The 15,922-nt window shown below is 31.6% G+C and overlaps 3 protein-coding genes across 7 annotated transcripts in view; 2 read left to right on the top strand and 1 right to left on the bottom strand.

The window, feature by feature from the left end:
• Nucleotides 1–4,083: 4,083 nt before the first annotated feature.
• Nucleotides 4,084–7,552, top strand: LOC101498800 (vacuolar-sorting receptor 1-like). Its single transcript, XM_004510043.4, has 10 exons — nucleotides 4,084–4,529; nucleotides 5,057–5,755; nucleotides 5,843–5,931; nucleotides 6,016–6,085; nucleotides 6,171–6,254; nucleotides 6,352–6,428; nucleotides 6,523–6,604; nucleotides 6,678–6,760; nucleotides 6,845–7,153; nucleotides 7,268–7,552. Exons 1-10 carry the CDS (start codon nucleotides 4,229–4,231, stop codon nucleotides 7,361–7,363), a joined length of 1,890 nt encoding a protein of 629 aa, XP_004510100.1. The 5' UTR covers nucleotides 4,084–4,228; the 3' UTR covers nucleotides 7,364–7,552.
• Nucleotides 7,553–8,610: 1,058 nt separating this feature from the next.
• LOC101499119 (uncharacterized) lies at nucleotides 8,611–10,487 on the top strand. The gene is made up of 5 exons (XM_073363861.1): nucleotides 8,611–8,906; nucleotides 9,110–9,212; nucleotides 9,295–9,631; nucleotides 9,736–9,817; nucleotides 10,064–10,487. The coding sequence occupies exons 1-5, from the start codon at nucleotides 8,727–8,729 to the stop codon at nucleotides 10,283–10,285; spliced, it is 924 nt and encodes a 307-aa protein (XP_073219962.1). The 5' UTR covers nucleotides 8,611–8,726; the 3' UTR covers nucleotides 10,286–10,487.
• Nucleotides 10,488–10,693: 206 nt separating this feature from the next.
• The window catches only part of LOC101499438 (uncharacterized), a 23,008-nt gene continuing 17,779 nt past the window's right edge, over nucleotides 10,694–15,922 (bottom strand). For 3 of the 5 annotated variants that reach the window (XM_073363856.1, XM_073363858.1, XM_073363857.1), the window contains exons 40-52: nucleotides 15,890–15,915; nucleotides 15,393–15,539; nucleotides 15,167–15,298; nucleotides 15,059–15,109; nucleotides 14,813–14,959; nucleotides 13,672–13,733; nucleotides 12,852–13,005; nucleotides 12,565–12,756; nucleotides 12,368–12,472; nucleotides 12,060–12,194; nucleotides 11,578–11,814; nucleotides 11,334–11,435; nucleotides 10,694–11,001 (exon numbers count right to left, since the gene is read on the bottom strand). In XM_073363856.1, the coding sequence (XP_073219957.1) occupies nucleotides 10,867–11,001; nucleotides 11,334–11,435; nucleotides 11,578–11,814; nucleotides 12,060–12,194; nucleotides 12,368–12,472; nucleotides 12,565–12,756; nucleotides 12,852–13,005; nucleotides 13,672–13,733; nucleotides 14,813–14,959; nucleotides 15,059–15,109; nucleotides 15,167–15,298; nucleotides 15,393–15,539; nucleotides 15,890–15,915 (1,625 nt within the window). In that variant the 3' untranslated portion in view covers nucleotides 10,694–10,866. The remainder of the gene's footprint in view (nucleotides 11,002–11,333; nucleotides 11,436–11,577; nucleotides 11,815–12,059; nucleotides 12,195–12,367; nucleotides 12,473–12,564; nucleotides 12,757–12,851; nucleotides 13,006–13,671; nucleotides 13,734–14,812; nucleotides 14,960–15,058; nucleotides 15,110–15,166; nucleotides 15,299–15,392; nucleotides 15,540–15,889; nucleotides 15,916–15,922) is intronic. The other 2 variants (XM_073363859.1, XM_073363860.1) reach the window with 1 other exon arrangement.

Raw genomic sequence — 15,922 nt, 5'->3', positions numbered from 1 at the left:
CAATAGGATAAAAATTGATGAATTACCAAATAGGATGAATGTAATATTTAGAATAACAATAATTTATTAAGGAAATGTGAGTGACTTAAAAGTTAATTAATAGATGTATTTAAGTTTAGAAGACAAAGAAGTTTAGTGAAGCGCAAAATAATTTTTTTACAAAACAAAGAAGTTTAGTAATAGAAAAGTGAAAACAATAGTCACATGCATTGATAGATTACTTAACCGAAAATGAATTGTATTTAAGAATATGAAGGATAAGACATTACAATGAAGGATGAATGATTATAGAGAGTACATCAAAAAATTTATGACGTTGAACAAATTTGATTAGGTGGCACATAAATAGGTGATGTGTCAATGGAGAGAAAATTGAGAGTTATTTTAATATATTATAAGAGAAAGTTTATACAAGAATTTTTAAACCTTAAAAAACTTTAAAGAAAATCTGTTTTCAAGAAAATAAAACTTTTATAACTAATTTAGAATACCATATCTCTTAAAATTCAAAAGAAACATTAAACTATTTCCTTTTATAAAACAATGCAATTTCCATAAATTTTATTTAACAATAATTTTTTAATTTAGTACTTATAAGTTTTCATACAAAATTGTTTTTTTATTAAATAAATAAAAATACAACTTATGACTCTCACTCTCGGTATCCCCTATCAGAGCGGAGTTTCTTTTAAACTTGAACTTCAAAACTCATTAACCTGTAATAATTGCGATTTCACAAACACATGACTAAGTCAATAAAACACAAATAACGAAAGTGAGTTTTGAAATCATCTTGATAGTATAATATAAGAATGAAGAACACGCAAACGAGCATAATAGACCGTATCATAATCACATTACGACATATCAAAATATGTAAGCAAATAGTACCATATTATAACATAAAAGTCACTCAAGTAAAATAATTATCTCATTATAATATGAATCAAATCATCTAAGATAAATTATTACTTTTGAAACACATCAATCACAACAAAACAATCACAAGGAAATGCAATGCCTAAGCTTAGACTCTACTTCAAAATGTAGTACTATTCTAACTCCGAGATCCCCTCAACTCAATCCTAGACACATATACGCGACATTCGAGGTAAATGTGTGTTGCATGGTCGCACCCGACATTTGGAGTGCTACCTCCTAGTCACCTAGGAATTCCCCACCCGAATACATCTAAGGTCTAACAATCTTGCCTTAAGGCTCGACAATAGACCACCACGATCAGACTCAATTCAGTTGTACTTATCTGAAATCACCAGGCTTGTCAGGTCTTACTTATATGATGACAAAATAATATCTACTTCAAAAATTATCAATGTCTATTTTCTCCTCTCGTCAGCCTATGATACTCCATTAAGACCATCATCTCAAACACAAATTAGAATCACCACTATTTCATCAACTATGGGATTATTCAATATTTTTATCACCAATTTATAACATCGCTATCATTAATCATATGTCATCACATAAATTTATTACAAATTTATTATATCACAATTATTAATCATACATCACAATCATCATATAAAATTATCACAGTGAATTCATATTTTATTATCACATCACATAAACTCATTTAATCAAATATATACATAAAATTCATTTACACTCAATATCACAATAATATCAACTACCACACATTTAAACAAATCCAATCAATGAACACCTTACAAATATTTCTATTTCACATTTTAATCTCACAATTTCCATATTTTCACATTAATTAATTTATCCCTCAAATGGTTACTGCCGTACTTAGCGATCCTTAGATGAATCGTTGAGAAATATGGTTTTCTCGTTCATCTAACATTATAATATACTCATGAATTTAAACCCTCAAATGCTATCACATCCCTTATCTTATTTTGATGTTTTCACACACGAACACAATTCAACGATAAAAAAACCTTTGTTATTTGACTCTTTTTCCTTCAATCGATATAACTCGACAGCTTATGGGTAAACGTCAAAAATAAATTATGAGAAGACACTCTAAAAATTTAATTTCAAAATTCGGTCAAGGAAACTTATCATAAATCAGAAAACCAATCAGTGGATTCTATAGTCATTTTTCACTCGATCGTTGGCGTTGGTTTCACTCAAATCGGACTTACGATGAAGAAGAATTGTGCAAAATAATGAATTGCACAAACGAAATGAAACAACATACTAAAATTTAGACAAAAACGAAAGTTTTCTAGAATAGACTAGTTGTTGCCGCTAATGTTCATTTCACTTTCATATTTTTTTATTTTATTAACATGTTTCACATACATTAGTCAAGTTCGTTGGTTCCTTTATTTATTTTATGTTTTAATATTATTATTATTATTATTATTATTATTATTATTATTATTTTGTTAAAATAAAATTAATAGTTACTTTCTCATTTTTAATACTCCTACAAATATTATTTAATTTTTAAAACATTTCTAATATTTCAGAATTATTATATTATAAATTAGAGTAATGAAAATAATTAACTTTTTAATTATCTAAAATAATATTTAATTAATAAAATAGTTTATTATAAAATTTGGATGTTAGAGTAAGTTGATATAGAAAGGTTGGCGGGTAATTTAGCTGGCTAATTTCCCTTAGAGCTGGTCAGACTGCTCTAATTTTCTGCAGGTCTATTCTTATAACTGCGTCCATTGTTATGTTGATCCTTTGCCTTCATGCAACTGATATTTGCTGTCACAGTTAAAATCTAATAAAAAGGGAATTTACATTTTATATCTAATAAAAATTCAATATTTTGTAGTTATTTTTAAATTATAGTCTATTAAATTCATTAATTGATATTATTTTATATATAAAATAATATCAAGTTTTAGTATAACTTTATTTACTTTTAATTTTATCTTTTTTTTATCAATCAAATATTTGAAATTTTTATTATTATTTTTATAGAGAAAAGTGGAGACACCATGCATGCAAAGTATAATAAATAAATGTAAAAAATACAATTTTTTTTACTAATAATACAATACAAATCTAAGTGACTAAAAATCATTACAATTTGTAACCAATTACATAGATTTCAAAGTTTAGGAATATTTGCAACATTTTTATTTAATTCTGGTATGTTTATGGAAAGGATAATTTTGTTCAAAGTTGAAGTTAGTTATTATGATAATAATAATAATAATTATAGAATAATGCATTAGATTGGGTGAAATTGTATTTGTAAGGTGAAGATTGCATTTTACAGTTGAATGTAACAAACACGTCCACCCCATTTGCCCATTTCTTTCGCCATTTGGTTTTAGCTTTCACTTCTAATACGCATCAACCACAAAAATCCATTAATTTTTCATTTTCCGTTTCTGGGTTTCATTCACACACACTCTTTTTTCTGCAGGTCTATTCTTATAACTGCGTCCATTGTTATGTTGATCCTTTGCCTTCATGCAACTGATATTTGCTGTCACAGTTAAAATCTAATAAAAAGGGAATTTACATTTTATATCTAATAAAAATTCAATATTTTGTAGTTATTTTTAAATTATAGTCTATTAAATTCATTAATTGATATTATTTTATATATAAAATAATATCAAGTTTTAGTATAACTTTATTTACTTTTAATTTTATCTTTTTTTTATCAATCAAATATTTGAAATTTTTATTATTATTTTTATAGAGAAAAGTGGAGACACCATGCATGCAAAGTATAATAAATAAATGTAAAAAATACAATTTTTTTTACTAATAATACAATACAAATCTAAGTGACTAAAAATCATTACAATTTGTAACCAATTACATAGATTTCAAAGTTTAGGAATATTTGCAACATTTTTATTTAATTCTGGTATGTTTATGGAAAGGATAATTTTGTTCAAAGTTGAAGTTAGTTATTATGATAATAATAATAATAATTATAGAATAATGCATTAGATTGGGTGAAATTGTATTTGTAAGGTGAAGATTGCATTTTACAGTTGAATGTAACAAACACGTCCACCCCATTTGCCCATTTCTTTCGCCATTTGGTTTTAGCTTTCACTTCTAATACGCATCAACCACAAAAATCCATTAATTTTTCATTTTCCGTTTCTGGGTTTCATTCACACCCACTCTTTCAATGCTATTTTAATTTTAATTTTACTTTTGCTCTTTACTGAACCAACAAAACCCGGGTATTTTTTATTCGTTGATTATTGAGATCTTTCTAATTTCAAGTACAAGAGAGAGTTTTAGCATGCAAATGAGGACAAAGCTTACTTTTTTATTGTGTGTTTGGATTTTCCTTTGTGGGTCTTGTGTAGGAAGATTTGTCGTAGAAAAAAACAATTTAAAAATAACTTCTCCAAAATCATTGAGAGGTATATATGAATGTGCAATTGGAAATTTTGGGGTTCCAAAGTATGGAGGAACCATGATTGGAACAGTTGTGTATCCAAAGTTTAATCGGAATGGATGCAACAAATTTAATGATGGAGATACATCTTTGACTTCCAAGCCCGGAAGCTTCCCCACCTTTGTTCTTGTTGATCGTGGAGGTACTACTCACTCTTTTTAATATTCCAACAGATGAACAAAGAAGAAAGTAAAAGTTTTGTTAAATTAATATTTGAGATTTATTTAGACGTTGTTTTGTTTTTTGTTCTAAAACATGGGTTTTTATTAAGTTGGTTAACTTGTACTTTGTTACTTTGTCAGTAAGGTATCATGGTGTGAGTGTATGTGTGTGTGATTTGGCATGACATATAGTTTCCTTGTGTGTTCTAGTTGTGGACATTTTCTTTTGAACAAGTACTAACAACCCACTCTCACACTTTATTCATTACCACTATGGGAATAGTGAAATTTACATAAATTTCATTTGATCATAGAGAGTGTTGGATGACATATTTGGATCACTTGCATTGCAATTCTTTCTTTTGTTCTATTCACTTTAGTAATTGTTACCTATTGATGTAATAATGATGTATTCTCTCATTGTGATGTAACAAGTTCAATCTTGGTACCTTTTGTTCATCTCTTTTATTGTGTGGTGATTGTTCACAATAAAATATGTTTTTGGCAGACTGTTATTTCACTTTAAAGGCATGGAATGCTCAGAATGGTGGAGCAGCAGCTATTCTAGTTGCAGATGATAGAATTGAACCATTGATCACAATGGACACTCCTGAAGAAGGGAATGGTGCTAATGATGATGATTACATCGAAAAGATTACAATTCCTTCTGCTCTTATAAGCAAATCACTAGGCGATAATATCAAGATGGCTCTCTCAAGTGGAGCAATGGTGAATGTAAATCTTGATTGGAGAGAGGCACTTCCACACCCTGATGAGAGAGTTGAGTATGAGTTATGGACAAGTAGCAATGATGAGTGTGGTCCAAAATGTGAGAGTGAAATTAATTTTTTGAAGAGTTTCAAAGGTGCTGCTCAACTACTTGAGCAAAAAGGGTATACTCAGTTTACTCCTCACTATATAACATGGTATTGCCCAGAAGCATTTGTCTTAAGCCAACAGTGCAAATCTCAGTGTATTAATAATGGGAGGTACTGTGCACCAGATCCTGAGCAAGATTTTAGTAGAGGGTATGATGGAAAAGATGTTGTTCTTCAGAACTTGCGCCAAATTTGTTTCTTTAAAGTGGCAAATGAAAGTGGTAAGCCTTGGCAATGGTGGGATTATGTTACCGACTTTGCAATCCGATGTCCGATGAGAGAGAATAAATACAATGAAGAATGCTCTGATCAAGTTATTAAATCTCTTGGTAGGTTGGATGTTTTCATGTTTGTTAGCATATAGTACTTTGAGTGTCTTAACATTGATGTTCAATCTTTCCTGATTTACTTGACAGGTGTTGATTTGAACAAGATTAAAGAATGTATTGGGAATCCTCGTGCAGATGTTGAAAGCCCTATTCTTAAGGCTGAACAGGATGCACAGGTTGGTCTTTCATTCAGAATGAAAAGTATTTTATGGTATTGTTTTGTGTTAGTTATTGCATTTTTGCTTCTACTTTGGTTTCAGATAGGCCAGGGGTCTCGTGGTGATGTTACTATACTTCCCACTCTTGTTATTAACAACAGACAGTATAGAGGTTTGTGACTGCCTTCCAAGGTTTCAAAGTTGCAGTTGTGAATATGGTTGTGGAAATCTAAGTTTGTTTTTGGAATTGATTTTAGGTAAGCTGTCAAAAGCAGCAGTTCTGAAGGCAATATGTGCAAGTTTTCAAGAGACCACTGAGCCATCAATTTGTTTAACTCCAGGTCCTTATATTTCATTCCTAATAATGTATGATGTGATTTTGTTGTCTTTCCTTATTTTGGATAAAAGAATTAATATCTTTGATTACAATATATGCAGACATGGAAACAAATGAGTGTTTGGCAAACAATGGTGGTTGTTGGCAGGACAAAGCTGCTAACATTACTGCTTGCAGGGTACTTGGTTGTCTCACACATTTTTGTTAAAATGATGTTGATATATTTTACTATATTTTAATATTCATGTTGTGGTTGGTGGCGATAATAATAGGACACTTTCCGAGGAAGAGTATGTGAATGTCCTATTGTACAAAATGTGAAGTTTGTTGGTGATGGATATATTCACTGTGAAGGTAAACCAGTTGCTACTAATTTCAAAATATGAAATGAAAGGATGATTAAATGAATAACCTTATTTAAAAACAGCAAGTGGAGCGTTGAGGTGTGCAATCAACAATGGAGGTTGTTGGCAGGGAGCACAAGGAGGCAGGGCATACTCTGCATGTATAGTAAGTACTAAGTAGTAAATAGTCTTGCATCAATAAAAAAAAATGCTGCTTTTGATTTGATTATAATGATTGGTAATGATGCAGGATGACCATACAAAAGGTTGTAAGTGTCCACCTGGATTCAGAGGTGATGGAGTCCACTCTTGTGAAGATGTGGACGAGTGCAAAGAGAAATTGGCTTGTCAGTGCCCAGAGTGCAGCTGCAAAAATACATGGGGGAGTTATGAATGCAGATGCAGTAATGATTTGTTCTATGTGCGAGAAAGTGACATGTGTATTGGTAAATATAGCTCTAATTCTTCTGTCTCTGGTGGAGGATTTGTTTGGATGCTTATTCTCATCTTAGCTATTGCTGCTGCTGGGGGATATGCATTCTACAAGTACAGAATCCAGGTATCAAATTATTATTAATCACTTCATATGTAACAACTATAAGTCAGTGTCAAATACTATAAAAAAAAATATATATATATATATATAACTTTGAATACTAATAATTTTATGCAGAGATATATGGACTATGAGATAAGGGCAATAATGGCACAATACATGCCGTTGGATAATCAAGCAGAGAACGGTAATCAAGTTCAGCATGCTGTGTAGTTCAAGAGCAATCAATCATTTGTTTGGATGCTTATTCTCATCTTAGCTATTGCTGCTGCTGGGGGATATGTATTCTAGAGCTACCTGTTTAGTTATTTTTTACAAAACTGTTTAGTTTGTTATCAATTAATTAATACGGAGAGAAGCTATTTTACTCAACTCCTAATGTCTGCCACGTTTGCATCTCCATTACATTTTGCATGTCTGCTTAATTTCACAAGTTAGGGAGGGGACAATATTTCACATGAGATAAAAAATACATCACTTCAAAATAACATCAACCACGTCTATATAAATACAAATCAAATATCAATTTCGCATTATCCTCAAAAAATTAGTTAATCTAAAACATGTAAGATTTACAAATAAATATTTTAAGAGTTTGTTTATTACAGATTATTTAAAATAAAATAAAAGTTATTGTTTTTAAAATAATTAATTTTATAGTTTTTATTCGTTTGTTACAACTTTTAAAATCAATCTATAAAAAAGAATCTAAAAAATATTTAAAATATTTAAAATGAGAAGTTCTTTTGAATAGCTTTTAATAAAAATAATTTTTAATAAATTATTTTAAAAAATAAAATAAATTTATTACAATAGACAAATACAAAATAATTTATGATTTTTCTTAAACTCTAATAAATAATCTCTAATTATTAAATATCAAAATTATTTTTCTATAATTTGTAACAAACGGATCTTAAGTTAAAAATACAATAGACATTACTTCTCTTATCTCTTTTTTTAAAAAAAGAGACAAAATCAAATCACTGGCCGGTTTAAAATTTATAAGTTAGTATAATCAAAGACAAGAATAGTTATGTCGATAATAGTTCTTCTCTAATGAACTTATAACATATTTTCAGTTGCTTATAACTTTTATTCAGTTTTTAAATATTTGAAGTAAATTTATTTGTAAAAAAATTAATAGGAACATGAAAATAAAAAATTGACCTGATTGATTGTTAACATTTCTCGATTCTCATAGCATTCCTTTATAATAATAACATTAATCAAATTTTCAAATTTATTGTAATACTAAGATTCCGTATCGTTGGTAATATTAATATTTTTTTCGGTAGAATAGCTAAAGAAGTTTGTAAAACATATAATACAACGGATTATAAATAGAAGATGTTTTGATTTTTTAGTTGCACGTCTTATTAGAGTTTAATTTATAATATTAAAAAATTTATGCAGTTCACAATTCATACGAACCACTTTATAAATAGTATAACAAAAATTAAATGTTTACATTAATCGTAAATTAAATTCGTAACAATGTTGATATACTTGGGTTTGTAAGTGGGAGAAATATTTAGAAGACAAGTGTGCATTGAATAGTAATTAAGGAAACAAGATGTCAAGTTTTGGATCCAACCAATCTGAATCATCTTCTTGTTTTTTAGCAAGAAAGCGTGGCAAGATGGCAGCGTGGAGCATGACTTCTCTCATCACTGCTTTGCCAGAATCTCCTAATTCCACCCACAGTTCTACCTACTCAGACAATGCCACTGAATTCTCCACTCCAAGAAACCAGGTTCCTATTATTCTCTACAAAGAACAAATCATTTTTCTCTTTATTCATTATTCATACACTCTCTTTTCAATATTATTGCATTCTTGCATGCATGATATGTTTTCTTGATGACTAATATAAGTTGACTCAATAGTTATAATATTTTTTTTCCCTAAAATGTTTGCTAATTGATTGGTCATGATGAACGAATGTTGAAATGTCAGAGATTAGGCATCGCCTACATCGACAACAACTGCTTATCTGATATTGATGAATGGTTGGAACATGCCAATAAGTTCTGCAAATCCTTCAACGAACATCTTACAGGTAAGTTAGTTAGTTTGTCTGTCATGATCATTTCAATGTGCATTGCTATTGCATCGTAAATAATGGTATTGTGTTTGATCAGAAACAAGGCGAAATGGAAGTCCTGAACGAGACTTGAGAATGTCAGCAGTATGCAACAATTTCCTTACAACTTCGGAGAATGAACTTTACAACATAATACTACCCTCAGTCAGAGAAGAAAGTCCAAACCGACATACTCAAACCCACCTTACCTCTTGCATCAACAGATACGGAGGAGGACGACGACCCTTCAAATCAGCAACCACCAGTAAACAACGCACAAGACTCATCAGCAAGCCCAAGCCTTATGATGAATTCTTGAATGAAATCAGAAGGAAGAAACTGGAAGCCGATAAAGTTGCACGTAACAAGGCCAAGCATCTTCAACTTATGCACAGGTCAGACACAGCCATCAAATAAAAGGTGTCCATTCTGTCTATTATGATCGAGACACAAGCAAGCCATATTTTGATGATAAATACATTTTGATATATATATATAGGTTGAGAAGGAAAGAAGAAGCTATAAATGATTGGGAATTGCAGCAAACCAGAAAAGCCATGGATCATATGGATAAAATTCAGGCATGCAATGTAACCTAATATCCTATCTTTCATTGTTAGCTTTCAAGAAATAGATTATACAAGAAAGAGCATAAAGGAACATCTCTAAAGTTGTAAATATATTGCAAAATAATCTTTAAAGTTGTAAAGGAACACGCCTCTCACATAATGATGGACACTATGAACCTGATTTTAATCGATTTCTTTATAATACATAGAATGATTTAAGTGCCCTATAGTAAATCAACATCCTGTGAGTGATTGCAGAATGAGCTTGAAAGAAAACAAGGAATGGCTTCGGAAAGGACTCGGAAGAAAATAAGCTCAGTGAGGGAAAAGGCAGAGAAGCAAAAGTGGAACTTGAGGAGATCAACAATGAAAAAGTTTCAACAACTTCAAATACACCATACTCGCTCCACTTCAGATACTTCATGGGAAACAAACTTTACCTTTATGACAGAACCAATCGGCATTAAATATTGTCTCTAGAAGAACATTTTACTACTAGAATATTTTCTTTTTGTTCCTTGTATTGTGGTATTGCAAATAGTCGGTTAGAGCTAATGATTTGTCTTGCGAGTTACTGTTACATTTACTTCCAAAATTGCAAAATTCAAATTGAAACTTGATGGGACAACATGCTAAACCCGCAATACTTGCTTGTTATGTTAATGAAAGATAGAATAGAAACTCTGGAAGCTATACTCGGCCATTAAACCTTATCATTTAACACTAATAGTTATGATGCAATTTAATATGACACCTGGGCCCTATGAAGGAGATATGTAATTAAAATTACCAACTTACCCCTTCGTCCAATTATGTAGCCATAAGGAATCCGAGATATCTTAACCAACTCTCTTGAATGGACTACTAAAATCTGGAGAAGCTTGTAAATAGTCACAAATTCAGAAAGTAGATAACTTTATAGAAAATATATCATTTACAATGAGAAATATACAAACATACGTTGGATCATGGACAGTGCGTCAATAGACCCATCTAAAATGGTTAGTAATGAGATAGCTAGCCTAAACAAAATTAACAAGAAAGACTGACTTCGTGAACAGTCATACCCAACCCGAGACCATACTCTCATCCACTGGCTTTGGACCTCCACAAGATCTTGACACTGATTCAAAAAGTTTTTCGATCTCTGGTGCACATCGTATGAAAGACCGGTTCCAGAAATTATACCTTAGATTCTGGCAACGACAAGAAAAAAAGAGATTAAGTTAACTGCAGGCTACAAATAAGCGAATACCCCCTCCAATTATGAATAAAAAATTAATTCACATTATTCAAAATAGTAAGTAATCAAAAAAATAATTTTATTCTCCAAAATGTCATTCACAAAAACTTGTCTCAAAAAGGAATTCTAAATTTATTCAAGGGTATTTTAGAAATTAAATCATTAAATAAAGTAGAATTAGTTGAGTTTTGCTTATATTTTGGATAACCACACTTTATATTATTGTTGCTTATATTTGAAACAGGAGTAGAGTTATTATACAAGCAAACCAATAAAAAAGAATACCTTGATAAGCTCAATGAAAGTAATGAGGAGGCCCCAGGGATGAGGTCGATTTACTATTAGGCGTTCTAGCAAGACTCTAGTAATTTGTTCTTGGATAATTTCCTGTCATGTCAAGTCATCAAGATGTTAAATTGTTGATAAATGTTACAATTTCTAGACAAATAAATTTCTTCAATTAGCTCATTCCAGATGATATTCAAGAGAATTAAGAAATAGTGTTGCAAAATCAAAAGTCTGTATGAACCTGGTTTGATTCTGCAAACAAGTAAAGGAGGATGAAGGAAAAGTAGTGTGTGTGAGTATTGGGATATCGTAGTTGGTTAGCAACAGCATTTAGGAAGAGGTAGCGCCCTTCCGTGTCCAAGTCAACAATTAGTGTCTGGAAAATATCCAAAGCAGCACCAACAGAAAATACAGCCAACGTGAATGCATTTGCTGCTGATTGTGCATGGGGAGTTCGTCCCTGGAGCTGCTGGATTGCCTGTAAATTAATAGCCCAAACATTGTACATATAAAAATAACTCCATTAAGTTTATGTAAATAAAAAATTGTAAGCGAATAAAATTATAAATATGCGCATAAGACAATAGCATTGTGCTTTAAATGGTATGCAATCAACATGCTTTGAACACAGTTTATTTTGAAACTCCAATCTAAATGTGCAATCTCAGTGGAGAACATGTGATCATTGACTCATTAATCAATGTGGCTGCAAATTTACAGTACCTGCATTCCAACATACAGTACAAGGGAGTTGATTAATGGCACATTGTAACGAGTGCCAGCAGAGGCAGCTTCATTGGGTGAGAGAAGTAGCTTCTCCTTTAGTTCAGATAAAAATGGAGAACTCTGTTGCCTTGTCTGCAGAAAATATAATTGAATAATTATCATAAAGTGCATCAATAAGAACAAAATATATTGCATTAATCGAATAAAGCGATAAATGGAGGAAAATGATCATACAGTTGCATGTTACAAAAAAGAAATTTGTAAATCAATCGCCAATTAAAAAAAATGAGACATGAGGATCTTACCTTAAGGTATTCATCTACGTCAGCCTTCATCTGCTTTGCTTTGAGTGCTGCATCAACCTCAGAAAGAATACGAGGGGATTGAGTTATTTCTTGCAGCAAATCAATCTGCATACGAAAACACAAGTCAGTGAAACAATGGCAATTTATTGTTTATTAACCTCAACACAGAGTCCAAGAGATATGCAGGATTCCAAGACCTTCAAATTCGGAGTTGAAGGATCTGGCAGCCTCATACTACGAGGAAATGCACTTAGAATAATATTTCGCATCTGTATGCAACTTGGAGGAATAACGTCACAGAAGGTAAAGTGATAGTCACATAGGAACTCTGGGAAGTCGTGAAGTAGCACTAAGAGCACCCTAAGTGTGCCTTTATAGAGAACACGAACCTAATTATAACAAAAAAACAAATGTGCAGAATTAAGAACTATTGAGCATGAGACCAAATCAGGAGGAAATAATTGATTAAGAAACAGAGACAAACCGGATCTCCTAGTTCGGCATGCCTCAGAAAAGGCTCCATAAATTGGAACAAATCTACAAGCAACCTTTGGATATAAGGCCAACCTTTTTGACCATTACCAGTCAGCATTTTTGGCATGAAGCTCCTATGACTAACCAACTCCAGCCAGGCAAAACTGAAGAAACATTCCAAATAATAACCAACTTTAGTAAAAATACACGGTGTATAATAAAACATAAAATTAAAACAAAATGAGTACATAAACACAAATACATATAGAAAATGTTCTATTGGTTTCACACACAATTGTTAAAGACTAGTACTGTATTGAAATCATTCCCAAGAAAAACAATCAGAAGGAACTTCAAAGAAGGTATTCACTCCATAACATGCAGGTAAATGCCAGCATCAGGACAAGTAACAAAGGTCATTTTTTCACATACTCCAATTATCATGACCAATAAAATTATGATGACAAAATGACATGTCTAATGAAAACAACCATGTTATGAGCCAACAGGACCAATACCTCTTAAAGCATGTTAAAGAAAATATAGACAGAGTCGTTAACTCAATCTCAAGAAGCCTGGCTCAAAGGACAACGATTGTCCAAGCATTATGAAAAGTATGTATGAGGTCTCAACATAAACAATGAAAGCTCTGACAGAGTGAACTAGAAGTCAATGATCACTTATTAACTATATGTTCATCTTCCACAAAAAGAAATTTTAATACATCCAGTCATCTCAGCATTTCCATTATAATCACACAAATAGTTTAAAGCTTACAAACAAGAATTTTTCCAATGCTAAAATTATTATTAAACAATTTCAAGTCTAACCTGAAACCAGGAACTTTGAGTGGCTGTAGAGAATGCAATGCAGTGGCAAAATTATTCAAAATCTGCAAATATATGTAATAGTATTAGTCACACATATATCATCAATGTTGCAGAGTACACTTGGATTCACTTGTTTTAAAACTCTCCTAGTTCCACTGAACAGTGTTCTCAAATAGAGGCCATGGCTGATTTATTGCCAGCGTCTATAACCAATTATAGAACTACGGCGGTGCCATGGCCAATATGGCTGATTTATAGCCTCCACCATGGTCTGTCATCCGCAATCAATAACACAAACCTAAAATAACAAGTTTCACACCAAAAAACCCCAAAATTTCACGCTCTTCAAACGCTAACTTCTTAAATAAATCATCAAATTTTGATGAATTTAACCAATTTGTAGCGTCTAAATATTCAACATTAATTGAAGGGAGATTATTGCAACAATCTTCAAAATCATTTCATAACTCATTTCCGTAACCACAAAAACTGGATAGAAAATCAAAATGAGGATTTAGATAGGGAAAAAAAATTTACAGTACATGATTGCAGCAATTAACAAATAATGAGTTCTAAATTTGAACAAAAATCACATGTTAACAAAAGTTGAAGGACCAAACTAAACATGCAATCAAGTGTATATAATGACTAATGACGTTTTTATATCATGAGTTGCAACTATGACATGCAATCACTATGACTAATGACTAATGGCATGCAATCACTATGAGATGCAAAATAATAAGAGATTTACAAGTTTAAATTTATTCAATTCACCCACTCTAAATATTAGTATCTTTTAAATATCTTTGAAAAATCATTTCGACATTTCTGTATTGGGATTCTGAACTTCCAATTTAGTTTAAATGTCTCTCTCAATTGAGATTTACTACAAATTAAATAATATTAAGATTCGAATCAATGTGACAGTGTTATTTCGTATGACCTTTGTTCACATAGCTTTTTCTTTAAATTTCAGTTTTTTTACAAACATAAAATACCAAAGCAAACAGTAAGAACAACATTATGACAACTTGAATATAGAGACTAACGGAGAAAAGGCTTTGGCCCTATAGTTGTACCCAAAACGAAGAGAGGGAGAGAGATAGAGAGATGAAGAATAAGTGAAAGTCACAAACACCTGGAGATTTGCACCATCAGTAACAGGCTCAAGTGAACCAAGATCTAGAAGCCAGTTGATGAACAATCTGAAAAATGGTCTTGGATTAAAAGAAACCTTCTTCTCCTCTGCGTCTTTTATAATGAATCTAACAGTAACTCCCAGAATCTGCAAGAAAGCAATATGCAGTTTTTAAACCACCACAACAGAATTAATAAAGCCAGAGGGGGAGACATACAGAATCTGATATTTTAGGGCATTACATACCTTGGTGAGAAGAAAGAGCTTGCTTGATCCCTGTCCCAAAAACCCAACAAACTGCTAAGAAGATAAATACTAAAAAGAAAAAAAAAAAGAAAAGAAGTAGTTGACAACCTTCAAGATAGAGAAGACAAGCTTCGCATAAATATCAATTGCAAGAAAGGACATTGACGGCATCTGCTGGGAAGATTGCAGTGCCCCTGAATTAATAACCTCAGTGGATAAGCAATGTGCAACTGCAATTTCCTGGAAAGAATATTAAAAAGAGTACAAACAAGTTAAATTGAAAATCTAGCCAAAAGTATGAAAAAAGTTAGCTGCATGAAGAAAGAAACGCCACCATCAACAGGCGGAAAAAACGGTCTGTCATGTCATCCCCCTTAAGCAAACCACTCTGATGCAATTGTACGACGAAGTGGGTAGAAGCTGTATCACTGGCACCGGGAAGTTCACATATCCTATACCATTCAGCAAACAACATGGACACCTACAAAACATACATAACAAGTAATCATTGGAAGGTTCAACTTAAGCTGCTACTTTTTATCCATATAATATTCAACATTGGTATCCCTCTAATATCAAGTTGAGAGAATACAATTGTTATAAAGATGGATGGGACTTGAGAACCGAGCTGAATGATATTTATATACAAAAAAATTACAAGAATAACTAAGCAAACTCTATTACATAAATCAAAAGAGTATTTCATTTTGTGGGTGTTAGTTTCAGCAAAGCTTCTGCTATTACATAAATCAAAAGAGTATTTCATTTTGTGGGTGTTAGTTTCAATCAGACAAGATAAAGACCTGTCAAATAATTTCAATGTAAACATACCTGCTCACGGAATCCAGCAGGATCAGGTTCAGC

This window comes from Cicer arietinum, chromosome 7 (genome assembly GCF_000331145.2).
Source record: "Cicer arietinum cultivar CDC Frontier isolate Library 1 chromosome 7, Cicar.CDCFrontier_v2.0, whole genome shotgun sequence".
Taxonomy (NCBI): Eukaryota; Viridiplantae; Streptophyta; class Magnoliopsida; order Fabales; family Fabaceae; genus Cicer; species Cicer arietinum.
The sequence above is the reverse complement of the archived record's forward strand: the minus strand, read 5'-3'. Positions and strand labels throughout refer to the sequence as shown.

Bases quoted from the DNA above. Each gene is read 5' to 3' on its own strand.
- LOC101499119 (XM_073363861.1), top strand. From the start codon at position 8,727: ATGTCAAGTTTTGGATCCAACCAATCTGAATCATCTTCTTGTTTTTTA. The intron at 9,213-9,294 runs GTAAGTTAGTTA...GTGTTTGATCAG, and splicing joins CTTCAACGAACATCTTACAG to AAACAAGGCGAAATGGAAGT. The intron at 9,818-10,063 runs GCATGCAATGTA...GAGTGATTGCAG, and splicing joins ATCATATGGATAAAATTCAG to AATGAGCTTGAAAGAAAACA.
- LOC101498800 (XM_004510043.4), top strand. From the start codon at position 4,229: ATGCAAATGAGGACAAAGCTTACTTTTTTATTGTGTGTTTGGATTTTC. The intron at 5,932-6,015 runs GTTGGTCTTTCA...CTTTGGTTTCAG, and splicing joins AGGCTGAACAGGATGCACAG to ATAGGCCAGGGGTCTCGTGG. The intron at 6,086-6,170 runs GTTTGTGACTGC...AATTGATTTTAG, and splicing joins TAACAACAGACAGTATAGAG to GTAAGCTGTCAAAAGCAGCA.